This window comes from Chaetura pelagica, unplaced genomic scaffold (genome assembly GCF_000747805.2).
Source record: "Chaetura pelagica isolate M959 unplaced genomic scaffold, ChaPel_1.0 scaffold302, whole genome shotgun sequence".
In the NCBI taxonomy this organism is placed as follows: domain Eukaryota; kingdom Metazoa; phylum Chordata; class Aves; order Apodiformes; family Apodidae; genus Chaetura; species Chaetura pelagica.
In genome coordinates, this window is record NW_009952561.1 from 1,612,967 (window position 1) to 1,633,550 (window position 20,584).

The 20,584-nt window shown below is 47.1% G+C and overlaps 1 protein-coding gene across 1 annotated transcript in view; it reads right to left on the reverse strand.

Moving 5' to 3' along the window:
• Positions 1 to 6,330: 6,330 nt before the first annotated feature.
• Positions 6,331 to 20,584, reverse strand: part of ZMAT4 (zinc finger, matrin-type 4) — a 41,056-nt gene continuing 26,802 nt past the window's right edge. Inside the window, exons 5-6 of the mRNA XM_009993228.1 lie at positions 13,099 to 13,195; positions 6,331 to 6,918 (exon numbers count right to left, since the gene is read on the reverse strand). Of these exons, the coding sequence (XP_009991530.1) occupies positions 6,903 to 6,918; positions 13,099 to 13,195 (113 nt within the window). The 3' untranslated portion in view covers positions 6,331 to 6,902. The remainder of the gene's footprint in view (positions 6,919 to 13,098; positions 13,196 to 20,584) is intronic.

Genomic DNA, 20,584 nt, shown 5'->3' on the forward strand with positions numbered 1-20,584 from the left:
TCCAATTTCTTTAGTTTCTCTTTTCATCTCTCCCCTTTTGGTCTTGGCTTTTTGCCCTCAGGCCATTTCTCTACTGAAACACTGGAGAGAGAAGGTGGAGCACAACAAAAGCAGGAAGCAGCTGTGCTGGTCTGGGCATCTGGAACAGCAGGGAAGAGTCAAGGAAGGGGATGGGAAAAGCAGGAAGAAAACAAGCTAAACCATCTCCTTGTGCTGAGACCTGCAGCAAAGCCATGGGGACAATTTGGGATGAAGCACTGATGGGGGGGAAGTGAGTTGGAGCCCCTGGAGCTCAGCTCCTAAGTCACAGGTCAAGACACTCCTGTTCTCTCAGCCCAAGGACCCGGGACACAACCGTGGCCACTTTGCAGCCACACCACGGGAGGTTGGGACATGCTCAGTGTGAGGGATTTGTCTTGGGGGCTTGTCCTGAGCTGCTCCTGAGCCCTGGCTGGTGCCACCCCTTCCCTGCCCAGTGCCCCAGACACCACGGCTGCTCCTCATGGGGACACAGCTCCATCCCAGTCACTGGCACCTGGTGAAGCCAACACCTTCAGGAGACAGGGCCTGGAGAGAGACAGCAGTGCATTGTTCATTACTGGCATTTTAATTATTCTGCTGGGGTGAGCTGCAATAAAGGGACTCCTCAACTGGGTCAACCTTTTGCCATTTTGCAAGTCAAAAATGCCCAGCAAAAATGTGATATTTAGGATAGCTTGGAGCTGCCACAACAGGCCCCAAATCCTGTGCTGCTGTCCTGTTAAATGATCCCTATTGTAAGGAAAAGAAATATTATGAATGCACCCATGTGTGCTATTAAGAGAAAAACAAAGAGATAAAGAAAGAGGCAGAGAATGGTAGATATCAAAACATGTGTCTTCTGCAGTTTCATTTATTATACAATAGATGCGGTTTCTTTCTTTCCTCAGACTGGAGAGACTGGCTTGACAACCATCTCATCAACAGCAGTGTATAATAACATCTCCTTGCTATTAATATGCAAATTGAAATGCACACATTGATTAAAAACATATTAGACAAAGGCTATTGTCAAACCCCAGAAGCGCTACCAGGCTCGATTAGTGAGCAGTGGCAGGAGCAGGGGCTGCTCCTTCAGCTGCTGCCACAGCAAACCAGCCCCAGCAGCTGTTCCCATCCCTGCTGCACCAGCCTAAGCAAAGCTTCCAGGGAGGTGACTGCAAATGGAGTCCTCCTGTCCAGGCTTCTTGCAGAAACTGGGGACAATCCCCCAGCTCTGCATCCATGCTCCAATCTGGCTGGCAGGAGATGCCACGGCCACCAGCCCTGCCCAGGTCCCCACTCTGTGCATCTGGGGCCCTCATGAAGTGCTGTAGTGATGCCATTAAACATGCTTCTTCTCATGGTGGCACGTGGAAATGGACAAGATCATCGTGGAGAGATGTCCAGGGTCACTGTTCAGCATCAGCTGCTCTTGTTCTGCCCCGTGCCTTTAGCAAACCTCAACCTGCAGCCCTCAGCCTCTGCTGAGCTACTGCCAGAACACAACACTCAGCAGAGAGAAACCTCACCAGGTCAACAGGACCAGCTCCATCACCCCTAATTGGCCATAGGAATTAGCCTAGAAAAATTACCCTAAAGTCTTGCAACTGAGCTCAACGGAGTAATTTAGGTGGGGAATACTTTGCTATGTTAATGGAGATTTGCTTTCTCTCTCTTGAGATGCTGAACATTTAACCACCAAATTCATCTGCCCTATCACCAGATCTGCCACAGGCTGGGAGGTTCCCAGTATCCTCGCTGGGGGGGGGAGCTTTCAGCTGGTCACACACTTGAGGCATTCCAACAAATCCACACAAGTGCAGGAAGCTGCTGGCACAGCCAGAAGGAGGAATGCAGACTTCCACATACATAATTTCAAGCTTATGGAAGGTGGTTTTAAAGGTCAAGACTTGCTAATTAAGTTGATGCAATGGGAACTTAATAACGCGAGTACCACTTACGTACTGGGAGCATTCTTCTCCCCTGGTTAATGTCTTTGTATTAAGTAGTATCTGTCAGGGTAGAGTCACTTTACACACTGTTTCCATAGAGCTCTATTGCCTTAGCATGAGAAGGCAATTAAAAAACATGTATTATTTGTGCTGTATTGTGTCTGAGCATAAAACACTACAGAAAGTTAGTGTCATGCCTCAGAAACATCACCTAATTTATTTGCACCGGAGTCTGAAGAGCTGTGTTAGTATGTGCTACAAAACTCTAATGAAACATGTCCAAAAGATTACAGTTTTGGTGTTAATAATCACATTTCAGCTGTCTCCCAGTGCCAGTGGTATTCCAGTTAGCACTGCTGCTTAGAAGTGTGTGTGTGGCAAGACACAACCAGACTGACTATTACTGAGATTTACTTTCTTTACAGAATGTCTTACACAGAATTTTAAGCTGGGAAAACATCTGGTCAGAAGAGACAAAGTTAAACACTGTGATGTATAGATGTTTTGCATGAAAAATGCAGAGTGTGATTTTGGGGTTTTTAATGAAGAAAATATATGCAAATGTTTTCACCCTTCAATATAAAGTAATCTTGGGGAATGCACTGGTTGCACTGCATCCATTTTGAAAGATCTCTAATAAATCTGCACACAGCATTTAAGCCTGGGGTGTTGTACTAGTCCCGACATCACAGAAGGGCATGCAATCTGGAGGCATTTCTGCAGGGATCACTGACTTCCCACTAGGAGATTTGTCTTTTTACATCTTGCTTTGAAGGCCAATGAACTTAGGAAAAGCAAGAGATTAAAAGGATTTAGGTACCAAAGCTTGATTGACTGGACCAGGACAATATTGGCTACAAATGCAAATATTGTGCTGCTCTAGTTGCTGCAGTTTGAAGCAGAACAGAGCAGGGGATGTGACGTGGCATCTCCTCACCAGGGCTGGGTACTGTGGGACATGTCAGTCACACAATCCTCCTGCTTTGAGTCTTTGCTGCATCACAGGACAAACACTCTACCTGAAAGCTGCCAGAGGGGCATAAAGTGTTGATTTTTCTCTCTTAGAGACAGGTTCCCTGCCTTTGGTCGCTCTCCTGGATGAAGAGGCCACCAGGTCCTGGCGAAGGGGACAGGCAGAAGAAAGGCAAACTGAGGGGACTGGGCTGAGCTCAGCCTGGCTCGCTGCAGCACTGTCACAGCTGTTGACACATCTGCCTAGGGAAATAAATTGTGTTTGTGCTGTAATTAATTTGCTGCAATTAGCTTGCAGTGATCCCTCGAGCACGCCCAAGTTAGAAGGTTCTCTCATTTCTCTGACAAAGTCACCTGCAGCATCCTGGGTGCCGCCTGGAGCAAGTTGCGTGGGATGCAGGGAGGGAGGGTTTTGGGGGAAGGAGGCTCAGGAAACTCAGGCAGCACACAGATGACCGATGTGTCCTGTTTCTGTAAATCATTCTCTCTGTAAAGAGGCAGTTTAGCTTCAGAAACACTGGCATGTTATTACCCACAACACAATAAATGAAACAGCCCCACAGCTAAGGAGATGGCTACTCATCTGTGAACAACCCATTCTCCTCCACACATGAAAGGCATCGATGCAAGAGCACAAATTAATCACATGGAGCTTCTTCAGGATCTTTTACTGTCCCGAAAGAGTAGACAATCAGGCCCTGCAGTGCCTCTGACCCCTCCCTGGCAAGGCTGGAGGCACTTGCAGAGCTGAGCTCTGGGCAGTCTCTGGGATGGGGAAGAGCAAAGGTCTCTTCCTCCTGGGCTCCTTCTCTCTGCTTAGATCCCCTTAGTGAGGAAGAGGAAAGGAGATGCTGCTGGCTGGTGCAGTGCAAAGGGCAGACCTGGAGCACAGATAAAGACAGTCAGACAAACTTAAAATCAACGTGAATTTTGTGAGACTCTCTCTGACCTGTCACAGCTGAAACATGTGTTGGCCACACACTGCCTGCAACTTCTGTCATGGCACCTGATGATATTCATATTCATTTACCAAATACAAAGATGAGCAGTAGCACTGCTCTGTTCTGTCAGGTCAATTAGCCTAGCTATTATACAGATTTAGCATGGCCCTTTCATTAAATGCCAAATAAAGATAAAGCACCAAACCTTGCATATTAGGTATCTTTGCCAACAGATTTCATATGTTGTGCCAAAAAAATCCAAAACCCAAACCCAAATCACAGGAGTCTCATTTCTTCTTAGACTAGAAGGGATCTGTTTAGTCTTCACTACTGGCAGGCAAAATAACATGGGTTCTGTGGAGCAACATTTATTATTGCTCTTCCTCCTTATTTAGGAGAACTATTTCTCTTCTCTTCTAAAGATTTGGAAAGAGTCTTTTAAAAACAAATCTGCTCATTTCCACCAACAAAAATAGGTTTGTTTTCATTACAAGGGTGACCCAAGCAGTGAGGGATCTCAAGAGCCCCAAAGTAGAGGGTAATTAAGAGCAAGTAACATTACATTATGGTTGTGAAGCAAAGCCAAGAGCTCCATGCTCTGCTGCCTGCGGTGCCTGTCGGGAGCTGCAGCAGGAACACCCTGCAGCTCCTGCACCCAACCCTCTGAAGGTGAACTTCTTCCCATGGTAGGAGAAGATATGAAAAACAGAACCCTGTCAGCAGCAGATTAAGAGTATTTTTCTTCCTCTGGCATCACAAGGTCCCCTCCATGAAACATCTGCTCCTGCTTCATCCCCCAGGCTCAGTTACAAGTCAAATTGCTTGTAGTGACAAGTCCTACAGGCACCAGCACCAGCTCCAGGACAGTTACTGCTTAGCACATGCTGCCTTGTGACTGAATGATTTTAAAAATTCCCTTTCCCTTAAATATGGTTCAGCACAGGTTTATGGTTGCACACACCAGGCCAGCTCTGCTGTACAAATCTCTGGGTGCTGCTTCCCCCCAGGTGGCCAAGCAGTGCCTACAGCATCCTCTGCTACTGAGCTTGCTCTCTCATGGGCTGCCATGTCACAAATAAACAATCAGTAATAATTCTATAAATATATAACATTACATTTGCACCATAACTGCTTTTTTCCAAGGGACTTGCTCAAACATCCCTCATCTGAAACACACAGCACTACTCCACACCAAAATGGAGAGCAACACACTTTGCTTTGGTTTATTTCAGTGCAGAGAAGTGGATGGAGGACACGGATTAATCATCTATGTACAACTTGTCCACTTGGCAGAAAATTCACAAACCTGTAGGCCATGGTGGTGAGCTGTGGATTAAATTAAAACCTTCCTCTATGCAGAGCCAGTAGCAGCAGGTCACTGCTCTTCCTGGAGATGCTGGAGAAGTGGATTTGCACCTTTCTAGGATTCCTGGTGGATCCATATAGGTCACTGCTCACTTCCAAAGACACAAGCAAGTCTCTAGCCAAGAGTGCACAGAAAGGAAATGTCAAAGCCTGTTATTTCAGAGATGCAAAAGCAGGGAAATGGCCACAGTCTTAGAAGAATTGTGCTACTGCATATACATAAAACAACAAAATTGCTCTTTAAAAAGGTGGTGCTTAATCTCTATCAGGCTCTCTGCATGCAAACTGCACTCACCAATCCCTGGAGCCACCAGGCGTGTTTTGCATCACTCATGGTACCTACATGAAGCTGGCCCATGTTCATTGCAGCTCTTTGCATTGCAGAGGGTCAGGTAAGAAACCTGGTCTTTGTGCTGACTGCAGTAGAGAAAACCAAAATCCTTGTGAGCTTCCACCACCCTCCAAAACCAGGGAGCAATGAACCCCTTTCCCACAGATGAGCACCAGTGTGCTGCAGACAGGAACCTGGCTGAGCCCTGCACAAACGCTGTTCCTCTGGGACAGTCCAGGCTGTGTTTCCATCAATTCTTCTCCCTCTTTTAGTTTTTTCCTCCCTGTGAGCAAGGACTTCTCAAGCCCCCATCCCTGGCCGTGGAGCGAGGGTGTCCTGGGTGCTGGGAGCTAGTGGAGGGGCTGCTACTTCCCTCCCATGGCTTCTGGCCCAACTTGGTGTCTTCGTGATCCTGCAGCTCCTGGTCCAGCCTGGTGCCACCATCATCCCGCAGCTCCCAGCCCAGCACGATGCCATTGTCATCCCGAGGTCCTGTCCCAGTCAGTCTGGTTCCACTGTCATCCCGAGGTCCTGTCCCAGTCTGGTTCCACTGTCATCCCGAGGTCCTGTCCCAGTCTGGTTCCATCGTTATCCCACAGCTCCCAGCCTGGCACAGCCACACAGCTCAAGCTGCTCAGGGACTGTCAGCCTCGGTGTCCTGACCCAGCCTCCACACACCACTTAAAGCCAAGGGCTTCCCCCTCACCTGCAGGAATCCTACCAGCAGGAAAAGGTTTTAACACTCTCATTTTAGTTTTCTTTGCTCAGTGAACTTCTGTTTCTCTGAAGACAAAGAGGAAAAGGAAAATATTCATCCATTACACAATCCCTGTGATTCATTTTTTGCTGCTCTTTATGTGCTGACACAAACCATGCTGGAGAAGGTGAAGAAAGTATGTTTATTTCTGGTTGAAGACTGGTTACATCACTGTCATGGATAACGTAATAGAATAATTTTATACTCTGGGGAGAAATCTAAGAATAAATATGAAAAAGTAAAATATTTTGTTTCCACTGTCTCTGAAGATGAGTGATGATTAAGTGCTGTATTTACAGGATAGTTATCATACTCTAGACTCTGTGCTGAATAAATATTATCCTGAAAGGGTAAAAAAATCCATTGAAATATTTTAACTCACCACAAAATTAAAAAATAAAATTAAATAAAATAATCCATGTATTTGTCCAAAGCGCAGGTTAGTTACATGTTAATTATCAAATCCACAGGGGATTGCAGTCCAAGAAAGCATCCTCTCCTGGCTGGCCAGCTCCTCTCTGCAGAAGCAGCCTCGGTGCTTTGCCTTCTTGGCTGACGAGCAACTACTGGTTCTTCAGGCTGCAAGACAAAGGAAGCAGGAATCACCCCCTGTCCCACTGCTCCTGGCCCAGAGCTGGGTCCTGGAGCCTCTGGAGCTCTGTCCAGGTGTCTGTCCCCACCTTGCCCAGGCAGTCCCCGGAGCCTCCTGCAACTTCACTGCAACTTTGCTCATAATAACCAGAGAAATGTTTCACGTGAGCAATGGGGAAACTTCTGAAACAGACACAAACAAACTCTTTCTACCCAAAACATCCCTGCAATTTTAAGGACAATGCTGTATTTTATGGCGGAAAACTGCAGTAGCAATTTGAAAAAAGTGCACTTTCCTTAGGTCCTCAGTGCCAGCTGGTTTGGGAGCCTGGCACACCCTGCAGAACCTGCCTGGTTCTTGACCAACACATTTCTGGCCCACGAGGAATTTCTCATTCAGCAACACTGGCAAGGTCAGGCTTAAGCTTTCAGAAATCAGTCCAGTGTTTATGCTTCATATTAAAATAATTAATCTGTACACTTGACACCATGAGACAAAGCCATTCTGGGCCTTTCAAATTATGATCAAGCCAGAAGATATCAGAGATATCTTTATTTTCCTTTACATTAAAAGGAAGGGAGACAATTTAATCCTATAATGAGCAAAAGTATTACACCCCCTCTTTTCACAGGCGGTGTAATTATTCAGCTGCTCTCTGGAACTGAAATAATGACAAATTAAAATGCCTTTCAATTGCATCTACCTTTTATAACTATTCATCTTCTGGAGTTATTATCACTCTAAAGGCTTCTTTATATTTTAGGCATCAGACATGATGTATTATAGAAAGCACGTGGAAAATGTTACTGCTACCAATAAAAGTTGGAGGCAAAGTAAGAACAAAATAATTCAGCTTTGTTGTAAAGTGGTACAACCTGAGCATCTGAAATTTATTGGAAATCTTCTGTCAAAGCCTGCACTCAGTCTGGGTGAGGACGCACAGGGGGGAGCTCACCCTCCCAGCACTGGGGCAATGCAGGGGAAACAGAAACAATATTTTGCATAAAATCTGACACAAATGAAGTCAGGCCAGGAACTGCCAAAGCCTTCCTCTAGTCCAGCAGTCCTGCCTTTTGCCATGGCACAACATTCCAAAGTCCCCAGCACAGGGACGGCCACAAACAGTGGCTGAGGATGTGGCTGCCCTGGCTGCTGCCCTGGCCACTACCTGCATCAGGTACCACAACCAGGACCATGTTTCAAACACAACAGGCTGTAACTATTTGTTTACACTTTCTTAAATAGATTGAAAAAAATATGGAAATGCAATCATGGTGAAGGGTGACATTTCTCCAGGCACGATATTTACAATATTTTGATTAGCTCAGATTTCAGAACAGCCAAGCAGCTTATGTTAATAAAGAACCCATTCCTATTAGACATCTGTGTTCTCAGTCTGAAAAAAAACCTGAAAACCCCCTCACAAGCACCAGTCCTCACAGGCTGCCATTTGCTCCTCAGAGGCCATTATCATTAATCATCTGGGCTTTCACAGGGTGCAACCCCATGAGAAGGTGAAGGGCTGTGCAGGAAGATGCTCAGAGGGCACCTTCCAAACTGGACATGACCATTCTCAGCCCCCAGGCACTCATTTTGACCAAGTATTGCGTTCCTCCTGTACCTTTAGGTTCCTATAGACTCAATTTTACCCCAGTGATAGCTTCAGGATTGGGCCCCCTCTCTGCAAAAATCCTAAAATTAATCAGAAAGCGTGACTTTGAAAGGGAAACCTAGACATGCATTAGCATCTATGAATGTGTAAATGAGTGGTTATAAAACCCCGGAATACATTTGTGAGCTCTAGATATGGCAGAGAGGTCTGGCTGATCAAAGAGACAAAATAAAGGCAAGAAGATAAAATTCTTCTTTATGGAAGTGGAAATCATTATCCCCATATAGTCAGACTCCTAATTACTAGGGCTGATCCCAGCCTCCAGTTGCTGACAGCCAGCATGGCAGAGGATGCATCCCAGCTCGCACTACCCGCACGTTATTACAGTGTTTGATAGATCTGCAACTGGCCCAGAGATGGCACTCCCATCAAACGTGGGGCTGGGCTCTGGTGCTCTGCCAACAGCATCCTCCAGCCTGTCATCCACAACCCCCAGAGGAGCTGCCCCTGGGGCAGCTTCCTCGAGCTCAGCTGTTTTCTCCTGGATGGTCACAGTGCCCTGTCCCCAACCCCACTGCCCACACATGCTAATTAAAGGAGGGAAGTGCTTTTTGCAAAGCCCTAAGTTTATATTCCTGCACAAGCATTCTCTGACCCAGATCTGAATCTGCTCTGGCTTCTTTCACAACTACCCAGGACTTTAATTCTCTGTTGTTGGTTGCAAATCACTCCCAGTAGCGAGTCTTCATCTTCCCAGTTTACATAAACTGCAGAAGGGGGAAGTTTTGATCCTTTCAGCCTATCGTAAGCAGCAAGGAGCAAGGCTGGCATGTGATTCTCTCCCAGTATTTCACAGATAACGTGCCCTCCTCCCTGCAGCTCCTCACCAGCTGGTGTTCCTGCTGCCACCAGTCCCCATAGAAACAGAGTGGCCGGTGCCGAGCGCGGTCCAGCCGGAGCAGCCACCGGCACCATCGCCTGCCTTCACCTCCCTCCTCCTGCTGCTCGCTGGGGGAGGAGGGAAGACTGAAAAAACCCACTTCTATTTCTGGAAATCAAGTCAAACAATGACTCAATCATCTCCACACAGTTCATAAATCCCTAATTAAAGGGTTAGTGCTTGTCCCTGCTGCAGATGTTCCAGCGTCCAGCCACATTCCACAACCTGCTCCCGTGCTGGCAGCCCTGGCAGCAGCTCTGCTTTCCAGGGCCATTTGGAAGCAGCTCCATGGGAATGCACATTTCCCTTAGAGCCCCCATGAACACTGCACGACCCCTGATGTAAGCAGCCTGGATGCCAGATTTGTGAGGCTTTAAAAGAAATATTCTCCTGTGTCTGACTCTAGCCCAAATTCCTGACTTTATGATAGGATAAAAAAAGGATGCATTTTTTCCTTTTATTTTCAAATACATAGTTCAAAGTACCTGCACCCTGGAGAAAAACTGAGAGGTAGGAGACATTATCTTGCTTTGCATATTCATCGGCCAGAGGGATAAGGACTAGCTCAATATTAACTACCTCCTCCTTCATCTTTTATTCAAAACCAAAATACCATCCAAAACACTTTCAGCTCTCCCCCAGCCTGCCATTTTCCCCACCTCTTGGTCAAACAAATCCAGTGGGAAGCAATCAGGCAAACCCTTGAAATCCCTGTAAAGAAGGATGTGAGCTCTCCCCACCAGACCCCCCCACGGAGAAGCAGCGGCTGCGGGGCCGGAGCTGCGAGGTGATGGAGGGCCAAGGCACGTGGCCTGCAGAGCTGTAGCTCAAGGGCTGCTTCACGGGTTATTTAAAGCAGTTCTCGCAGTGCCTGGGTTGTGTGATGCTCTCTGGAGAGCTCTCAAGAACTATAATAAATACCCACAACTTGACTCATTCCTCATAAAAGTTCTTCTTTCCTAAAGCAGCTTTTCACCAGACTCAACTGCTCAGTATTCTTTTGGGTGCTACCAGCTCCCAGCCTGCAATCACCTTCCCTGCTAACCTGTCCCAGAGCAAAATCCCTTTCCCTTTACAGTCCCCTCCCTCTTTTGTTTTGGTTTTGTTTTTTTTTCATTATATGAAGTATGACAGCTACACAAAATGTTTTGTTGCCTTGGCAACTGCAATCCACTGGCTTCAGACTGTGTTATAAGGGAGAGGACAGTCTTGACAGTAACCACCAATAATGAGAACAGCAAAAAACAGTGGGCAAGCCCCTAGCCCAGGCCCACAGGAGGGTGGGCAGGAGGGACATGGCCCTACAAATCACAGAATCACCAAGGCTGGAAAAGACCTTTAAGATCATCAAGTCCAGCCTATGACCAACACCATCACCTGGGCCAGACCATGGCACTAAGTGCCACGTCCGGCCTTTCCTTGAACACATCCAGGGATGGTGCCTCCACCACTTCCCTGGGAAGTCCATTCCAATGTCTAATCACCTTCTCTGTGAGGAAGTGCTTCCTAATATCCAATATTATTTGACTTCATGCAGTGAGGGACCTGGCTCTGTGGCCACCCCGTGCTGAGCGTCCTTGGCGCGGTGTCCCGGTGCAGGGTGAAGCACAAGGACCAGCTCTGGATTTCTAAATTAACTTCCTCTGTATAGAAGAGAGAATGGCTTGTACAAAGCTTCAGGAACATTAGGCAGCTCTGTCAAAACCTGCCGTGTTTCTGCTGTCCTGCACATCCCCTGGCAGTGGCAGCAGGGCTGAGCTGCCACCACTCACTCACACAATAGCCAAGACGTGGTGTAGAACAACTTTTCACAGTGTATTCACTGACAGCACTAGGAATGAAGATTCCTTCATCTTTGTCTGCACTACAGATAACTTCTGTAGTCAGGAAAATATAGGTAACTCATTCCCTCAGTCCCATATAGATGACAGTGAAGCTGCAAAAACAGCTTTGAACAAGGAGAATAAAATCTGGTTACATACTAATTACAGGGTGGGAAGAGCTTTTGTTGTGCACCAAGCCAAGCTGCCAATCCATTGTCTTCTGTGGTTCTGCACTTTCCTATTGGCACTGGATAGATCTGCACTGTGCTTGAATACTCAGCCTCAAAGAAAATTGTATAAGAATGAACAATGGATGGAGGAAATAGAATAATCAGAGCAATTTTCCATAGAAATTGGTCAGACGAATGTCTCTAATTGGCATTCCATTATTACATTTGTAACATACTTTCTTTTTTAATTTATTACTTTGTTTCCTCTTTGTACCAAATGCCCATGGAAATCTCTTAGGACCAGATTTAAGCCATTAGGAATAAATGATAAGAAACTAAATTTAGAAAGACCAGTAGGAATATTAATCTGCAAAAGAGGAAGGCACTTAAGAAAAAGCCCTGGGAGTCCTGCAGGCCTCTGTGCTGCTCCAGTGATCCCTGGCTGGATCCTCAGTGAGATGAAAGAGAAATGGGCCTTCATATCAATAATTAATGTGTCTTCCAAGCTCCAGAAGCTCAGGAACAACTGCAAATGCCACTGAGTCTCAACAATCAAACAGTGCAGAGCTGTTTGTCTCATCCCTGTGCTTCAGAACCCCCATGACACCCCCAGCCCTTCCGACTGCCCCATGTGCCCAGGACAGGGTTTGGCTGTACCCTGGTCCTTCCCTGTCACCCCCCGGTTCCCACTTTACCCCCCTTTGCAAAGAGGGGAGGAAGAACATCCCCTCATTAGGAAGTCTCACACCATCAGCTCCTTCTGCTAATTGAGATCCTGAACGTGACAACATGCTCAGGTCCAGACTGGGTTGTGTTTGGAAGTCATTCAAGTGCTACATGGATACATAGGACACAGCTAACATACCAGGAATATTTGAAGGTCTAACATCAGCTGGGGAAGGTCTGCACTTATCCTTTGGTAGCCTAGGCAAAATTAGACATTAGTACTTATTGCTGGTTCTGATCATCCTGCCTCATCTCTCTGGCTGCCCATAAAGCTACCTGAAGCACTTCAGTAACAAATGACACCTTTTATATCCTTTCACTAATCTGGGCAGTCCTGAGTGCTCCAGTCTGAAACAGTTCCCAAAGCTCACATGTAAGTGTGTTAAGAGATATTAGTTCATTAGTCTACTCTCTGGTACCATGTATCTTTATCACTTCATTTTAATAATTTGTATTAATTGACAGAGCAGCCTCCCCCCCGAGTCTCCAAGCTGGGTAATACCCAGCTGCTCTAAATCCCAGCATAAACATTTTCACTTGGAAACACCTAATCCCATTACACTCCCAGTGTCTCTTTGGAGGTTTGACACAGGGAAGAAGCTGCAGACTCGGAATCATTAAGCACAAATGCTTGTGGCATCAGGACCCAGAAAACATTAATGTCTTGGGTCACTGCTGCCCATTTCTCCCTCATCTGGCCCAAACCAGCAGACCCTGCTCCCTTCGAGGAGAGAGGATGGGCAGAGATTTGGGTCTCCCAGTATCCTCTGATATGTTCCAGTGGGGAGGGACAGCAAACCTCGACCTGGCCAGGATGGGGGAAGAGAAGAGCAGATACAGGTCACATCTAGGCAGGCACAGACAGGAGGTGCCGGGAGGGGCAGGAAGGTACCCACTTGGTCTGGTGTTTGGAGCCCTTCAGGTGTGCGTGGTACTGCTCTATGGAGTTCAGGGTGACGTTGCAGATGTTGCACGTGTAGCTGCGCTTCAGGCCTGCGAAGAAAACACAGGCATTAATTGTTAACCTGTCCTCAGTGCTGCCTGGGTACTTTGGTGTAGGCTGAGGGCAAGTACAGGGAAGAAAACCACCTTCATGCTTGGGCTACAGCCTGTTCGGGACCAAAATGGTAGCTGGGATGTACAAATGAGTGAAAATGGCTGATGAATTGGAAAAAAAAAAAAAAACCAAACAAAAAAATCATTAGCCTTTTCCCCCAGCAAATTTCTTATTAATAAGAAGGTCCTCAGGTGTCAAATTTCTTTTCCAGTTTCCTAGACACTTTGCTTTACAGCAGCCCATCTATGTACTTTTCCAGGCCAGGGTATTCAAGCATTACTGAAATCTAAAGGAATATTTTACAGAGGCACAGACTGAGCAGAACCAAGCAGGGTTCAAAGACAAATCCCTCCTGGAGACCACAGTCCCTGCAGCACCAGCATCCCTCTCCTGTGGCTTCCTCACAGAGCATCTCTGCACTCAGGCTGTACATGGGGCCCCATTTATTCCTCTGGGAATAAACAACAATCCAGGTCACCACAATCCAGGGCAGTTCCTCATTAGTGCATTTAGGAACCAGATCACTTGGGAACCTTTTTTTTTCCTCCTCTCCAGAGGGATGAACTCTGATTTACCCACTGCAGTGGGTCTACATTGCTGGACACAGATACTGATCTCAAAGAGCCAGTGCCTCACTCTGTCCTCTGAAGGTCACAGCTGGGACCCTGAGGTGGCCTGGAAGCCAGGAGCTCACCTGCCCCCCTGCTGCAGCCCCTGCCCATGGGGCAGCCTGAGCTTTGCTCCTTACAGCCCTTTGCACACACAGGAACAAAAAACTGTTCATAAACTGTTTTTCTTGCTCCTGGCCAACTCGGTAAAACTGACTGAGGAGTAACATCACAGCAGGTTCTCAGTACAAACATTATGAGGAACTTCTGCTGGTGGTTTTGTTTTGTGGGGCTTGGGGACTTTTGTTTGTTTTTTAACCTTCAACAAACCTCTCGACTGCCTCTGCTACTTTCCATTCCATCGGCTATTTGCCTGCCACAGTTACCAGGGATTTTCCCAGTAAATATACTGCATTTTATGTCATTGCTATGTAAATTGCAGAGCACTGCAGAGCCATAAGGCAGCAGAGCCACGGGACGAACAGGGTGGGCAGCTGCTGGGCTCAGAGAACCATGGGGTTGTGTCCATGCAGGTCGATCTGCTGACAGCAGCACTGAACCAACCCAGAGCCACCCAAATGGGGACAATGGTCCCTGCTGGGCTCCTCCCTCCAGTGAGACCACCAGACCCACAGGAAAGACCCCCCCCAAACTCCTGAGGAGCAGCCTGGGGTCCCTGTTCAGAGAGTCTGGGGTCAAACAGACAGCTCTGCCAACTCCTGTCTCTGGGCACAGCCTGTGGGGCAGGAAAACCCCAGGCACGAAGCAGAGTCACACACATCTCAGCCAGGGGCTGGGAAGCAATTTATATGGAAAGGCAAAGAAACACTCTGGGCAACATTCACTGAAAAACAACCCAGCTGAAGGTCTTTGCTGCTGCAGCGAAGATCAAACCTCCCAGCCCTGAGCCACCCACTGCAGACAAGACCTTCACTGGCCCAGGAACGTGAGGGCACCAAGAACCAACGGGAACTGGGGGGCTTGGAATGGCCAGAACTGACTGGCACAGGGTAGGAAGAGAAGGGAAGGACAGAGAAGGGAAGAGAGAGAAGAAGAAAAGAGAATTGAAGAAAAGAGAATAGAAGAAGATAAAAGAAGAGGAGAAAAGAGAAGAGCCACCATTCCCTGTGTCCTTCAGAAATGGCTCCAAAGTGTATCCCACTGGTTGTCACAGAATGTAAAAAAAAAATCAAGAGACAGGAGATGATTTACAGATATAATAAAAATTGTTCATTTAAAAACTGTAACAGCTTTTATGTTGCCAGCAAAGTTCAGGTTTTTACTGCAGACTGATACTCAGGCTGGGACAGTTATTACAGCTTTTCTTCTGAGACATCCTTTCCACTGTTATTTCAGAACTTCTAATAAAGTGAATTGTCCTGAGAGGGGCAGAGGGAAAGGGGAAGGAGGTCAGTACTAAGGAGGAGGTCCAGGGTTACAGGTACAGCACATCATGAGAAAAACAGTCACCTGAGATGGCCCCACCATCTTCAACACTATTTTTTGTGCTAAACAGGAAAATTATTTCTTCCGCATTTAACAGTTTGCATCTCAGAATTATAATTTAATGACTTAAGGCTGAGAGTGTTTTCAGGTCTCAGCAGCACCAGGAAATAAAGACTTTTCCACCTCTGAAAAGCTGAAAATCTAAAAATAGGAGCCCAGCAGACAGGCAGCAATCAGGATTAGAGATGAAGGAGAAAAGGCCTCTTCCCAAGAGACTGTGCTGCCCAGTGGCTGCTGAAAATGGCTGATATTAGTTTTGATTTGTGTCAGGTTAGATTTCCTGAGGAAATGCACAGTTTGGTCCACTCCTGAGGCATTTATTCTTAGTGCCCTGGTGTAACCCTCCCTCCTTCTGGAGAGGATATCAGCCTGCCTAGCACTTGACAGATCAAGTAATTATTTACTCACTAGTGTTCTGTTTTGCCCTTCTAGATGGGTTTTCACCCAAAACACCCCTCAATGACTTTTGCTACCACAGAAGAACATGATGCTGCTGGGAAGTTCCTCCATACTTGCAAAAGCTGCAAAATCAGATTCAGTTAATTTCTTTCTATTTTTTCTTTTTCTAAATTTCTTTCTCCTTCCATAAGGAAGTGACCTGGGCCAGGGGATGGCCACTAGCTGGGTTCAAAATCCAGGGTTTTTTTTGTGGGAGAAATGAGAAGCTTCTCTTAGGAACTACAACAGCTACAACAAAACCAGCTCCTTGACTCTGTGTGGCAGAGTCCCGGGCAGAACCAGGCCCTCTTACCCTTACAGCAGCTTAACTGCAATTTAACTCCATTTCTCTTAGCAGTTTCAGAGCAGATTTACAGGAACAGTCACTTCTCTGCCTCATCTAACACGTTTTCTCTGAAAGGACAGAGTGCAGCTGAACGTACATTAAACGCCTGTTTCCCTCTGGACACCCCGGAGAGGGACAGCAACTGAGGGCTACTCCTGGTGTACAGGGCAAAACCTGACACGAATTAAGCACACAAATACAGCCTCAAGTGTTTCCAGACCCTGATGCTGTTGTCTCCCTTACCATGAAGAGTGTCAGAGAGTGCTTTCTTCCCTCCTCCTCTCTTTTGTATTTTAACATCCTAATAATTCCCTTGGCATCACGGACTGCATTAGCATCACTGACATAACCTTGGCATTACAGCAACTAAAGTAATTTCTGTTCTGTCCTCCTAGGGAAGAAAAAAAAAAAAAAAAAAAGGAATTGCAAATTTCGGAGTCTCTGTGGTCAGGTTTCTGCTTTGCACTGATTCACTTCTGTAAAGATGTGAACAGAGCGTTTCAAGCTTAATTGAAGGGCTCAGCTTCTAAACACCAGAGTCATGGAATCCTTACATGGGCTGCTGAGCTCCCGAGGAGCAGTTTTAATGTACCATGTAATAGTCCCTTCTGACTTCCCACAGCATTATTTCTTTGCAGAAATTGTTAAAACAATTCATTTAGAACAAGTAATGCATGGCATTCTCAAATTTGATCAGTTTATGTTCACCGTAATTAACTGTACAGGCTGTACACACACTCACCATTCCCTAGCTGTACCTCCAGACTCCCAAAAAATCACTTTTCTTTTTTCTGACCTTCAGACACCAGCTGTATTAACAGTCCCACCTTTCTCAAACACCTCAGGTGTCTCTCACCTAGAATTTGGTCCAACACAAAGTTAACACAATATTTTAAAAATATTTCAGAAGTATTCAGATGAGCACTTGAAAACAGCAAGTAAGCAACAATGTAGAAATATTTAAATAGTCATCAATATTTTTATGTGTTGTGACTTGGCACAGGACAAAAATCAAATGGCAAAAATGCTCACAGATTCTGTCCTTACCGAGCTGATTTATAAAGCCATTAAGGCAGCAATGGTTTCACAGTCAAACCCCCTCTTCATAGCTGCCTTTACAAAACCAGCTGGAGTCAGAAACCAGGTACCAAGGCAGGAAAAGGCAGGGAAAGGATGGAATAGGCAGGGAGGGAATGGAAAAGGCAGGGCAGGGCTGACCTGGGTGGTGTGTTGGCTCAGACCAAGCCCTCGGACTGTGGCTGCTGCTCAGCAGAGCTCAGGACTGGGGACATAAGAAGCTGGTAATACTTTAAATTGAGGTAATAAGGTTCTAATGCTCAGCAGCTAATTTAACAGCATACATTAACAGCAGCCTTATTGAATCTTAATTACTTGTGTAGGTGGAAACGCCACCAGCGATTACAGCTCCTAACTGGGGACACGGATTTGCTCCCCCAGGCTGTCAGTGCTGCTGGCGATGATGCACGAGGGGGAATCCTGACCCTCCTCCCTGCATCCCACACTGGAGGGACTCAGCACTGCTCTGCCACCACAGCCCTTCCCAGCAGCTGGAAACGTGGCCACAGAAGGGGCCCATTTGATGAGGGCAGCAGAACCCTACATCTGCTGGGACACACGGGCACATTTCAGATGGAGGAAATATCTCCAGGGCCAGATGGGCCAGTCGGGAAGGGACCAGGAGCTCCCAACACTGCACACCCAGGATCATCATTCCCAGGGCAGAAGAAGGGCTGCAGGACCTCACCACTGAAGTCCACATCCCAAGATGGATGTGTACAGGGAAAGCTCTGAGTGTACGATGAACCACACCAAACAGGACATGGAGAAAGGGAACAAACTGCAGAGGGAAACCACAGGCAACAATCCCCTTCAGAATACCAGAATTATAGTATTTGATCTCTCAGGAGATGAGCAAAGCTGCCAACATGGATAGAACTGGTGTGCCAAAGCAGACCCAGCCCAAGGCAGCTGGAGCTAGGTGTTTGCTCCCATGGGAAGGTGTTCCCAGCAGGATCAGTCTGCCAGGAAATGCCATGCTCTGTCTCTATCACATTGGCCTTGGCCTCCCCAAGACACACCAGCATTCCCTACCCTGCATCGACATGTACTCATGTAAAATTCAATGTGCTCCTAAATCCATTAAATAAAATATTAACAAGTCAAGTCATTAATGTCATTCTGCATAAAATGCATTAAAACACATTCCAGGGGAGCATTTGTTAAATCGCTTTTTACTAACCAAAAGTGACAGCCCAGAATGAAAAGTATTTATAAAGCATACAAAGAAATTATGAGCTGAGAAGGAAAGCGAAACTCAGCTCTTTGCTGGTTTTCCAATATAGCATCTGCAACTATGACAATTTACCTGAAAATACAAAGGCTTCAGGTGACAACATCCCTGCTCGGCTGTCCCGATTCTGCAGAGGCTGTGCATTTTATTTTAGGGATTCAGTGTAATCCCCTTGGGAGGCACCAGCTTCTGCTCCAGGCTCCAGTGCTTTCTTTGTTCACCAGGGACCAAATACCCCAGGAAGAAGACCCACATTCCTGGGGTTTACAGGATCCCATCTAATCAGCTTCAGGCACATGAGCCTGGCCCTGAATCTATCTCCATTGCTACATAAAATCCAGGTTTCACTGGCAGGCAACAAAGCGAGCCCGAGAGGCCTTGAAAAGTGGTTTGTTGTCACATGAAAGGGGCTGAAGCACCAGTTACAGACACGGAGGACCTGAAGGAGGGTCTGTCTGTACCTTAAGTTTTCTGCTCATTTTGTTCATTCAAAGGTGGACGTACAGGAAAGGAAAAGGGGAAAAAGGAGGGGACACACTGAATCTGCTGAACAAAGCCAGACTTTCAAACACTTGCCAGCCTTCAAAGAGAGAGCATTTTGCTGGGGGTTCTGCTCAGTAGCAGCAATGAGCAGAGGCCCTTATTAATTCAGTTCCCCATGAACAAGCTCTGCCACCACTGCTGCGAGGCTCTGCCCCTGCAGAGCCCACCCGCCTCGGAGCAGGAGCAGAAGAGCTCAGGGACAGGCAATGCCAGACGAGAGGAAAAACTGGTAAAATGTGACCTGACAGAGCAAACATGCAGCTCCCTTTCTGTGGAGGGCTGTGGGAAAAGGGAGATGCCAGACAGAGCCACCATGGTCACCACAGCTGCAAATGCCAACCACACACAGAACCACTGTAACGGGAAAACCGAGGCAGGCTGAGGAGTATGTGCAGCCCTCCAACTGCAACTCTCCTAGGCACAAGCTAAATGAATAAAACACTTCACGATTGATTTATGTACAGTTAATGACATCCTCAGCCACTCTCGAGCTTGGCACAGTTCAAAGTATTAAGCACTTCCATGTTATTGTCCCAGGTTTTATTTCCCTGCATATTCTCAACAGCGGGCAGTGACTCAGCCCCATGAATCATTTATGGCCCCGTGAGTCACACTGGGTAGCACACAAAGGATCTGGATAACCATTACAAGGTTTACTTGAGATCAAGAAATGCACAACTTGCTGCACAGTCATTAGCATTTAAAGAAAAATTATTTAATTTAAGGAGTTGGGGGGGAAGGCACTTTAAAATGTTAATGTGATGTCTTGCTGGCAAACCAGACTTTCTTTCCTGTGTGGTTTTGAAAACCAAACCTGCACTTTTTCTCAGCCAAACACACTCTGTGCATACAGGATTATCATCAAGACCACAGAGAAAACTTTCAACAGGAGGCTTGTACCTCTCCTCCTGTAATTACACCTCTGTATTAACAAGGTGCTTTGTTCTAATTCAGTCTCAGCTGCATCCTCCACAGGTATAAATTAGCACATCTCCATCAACAGGCACCATGTGACACAGCCAGCCCTTCAACTGGGAGGGACTGGGAGGTACCAGGAGAGAGCAGGAGGTACTGAGAAGGACCAGGGATACCTGGAGGCTCCAGCAGCTGCAGGCACTGGCTGGGGCAGGGATGGACAGACAGACAGACAGACAGGCAGTTGCTCTCCCTTCAGCGGGAACACAGAACTCGTGCCCACAGCCACCACTCAGTTCCCCTGTCCCGCTTCTGACCAAGGGCCATTGCTGTGTTGTACATCACCAGTGACACCACCAGGGAGCCCGTGCCCTGCTGTCCCCAGGGAGACCCAGAAGTGCTCTGCTCCGGTGTCCCCGTGTCCCCGCGGGGCCAGGCTCTCCTCTCCCACCTCACAGGGCGCGGGGCCTGGGCTAACGGAAGGGACCATTTCAGGAAGAGCCAAAGGGAACACCGAGGAACTGACGTGCAAAGGGTGCTGCTAGAACTGCAGGCTGCCGTCTCAGAGGAGGGGATTGGGTTTTGTGGTAGCAGGAACCTCCCGCAGCAGGAGCACCACGGGGCCCCTGCACCGCTTGGCTGGAGCAGCGAGCGCGGC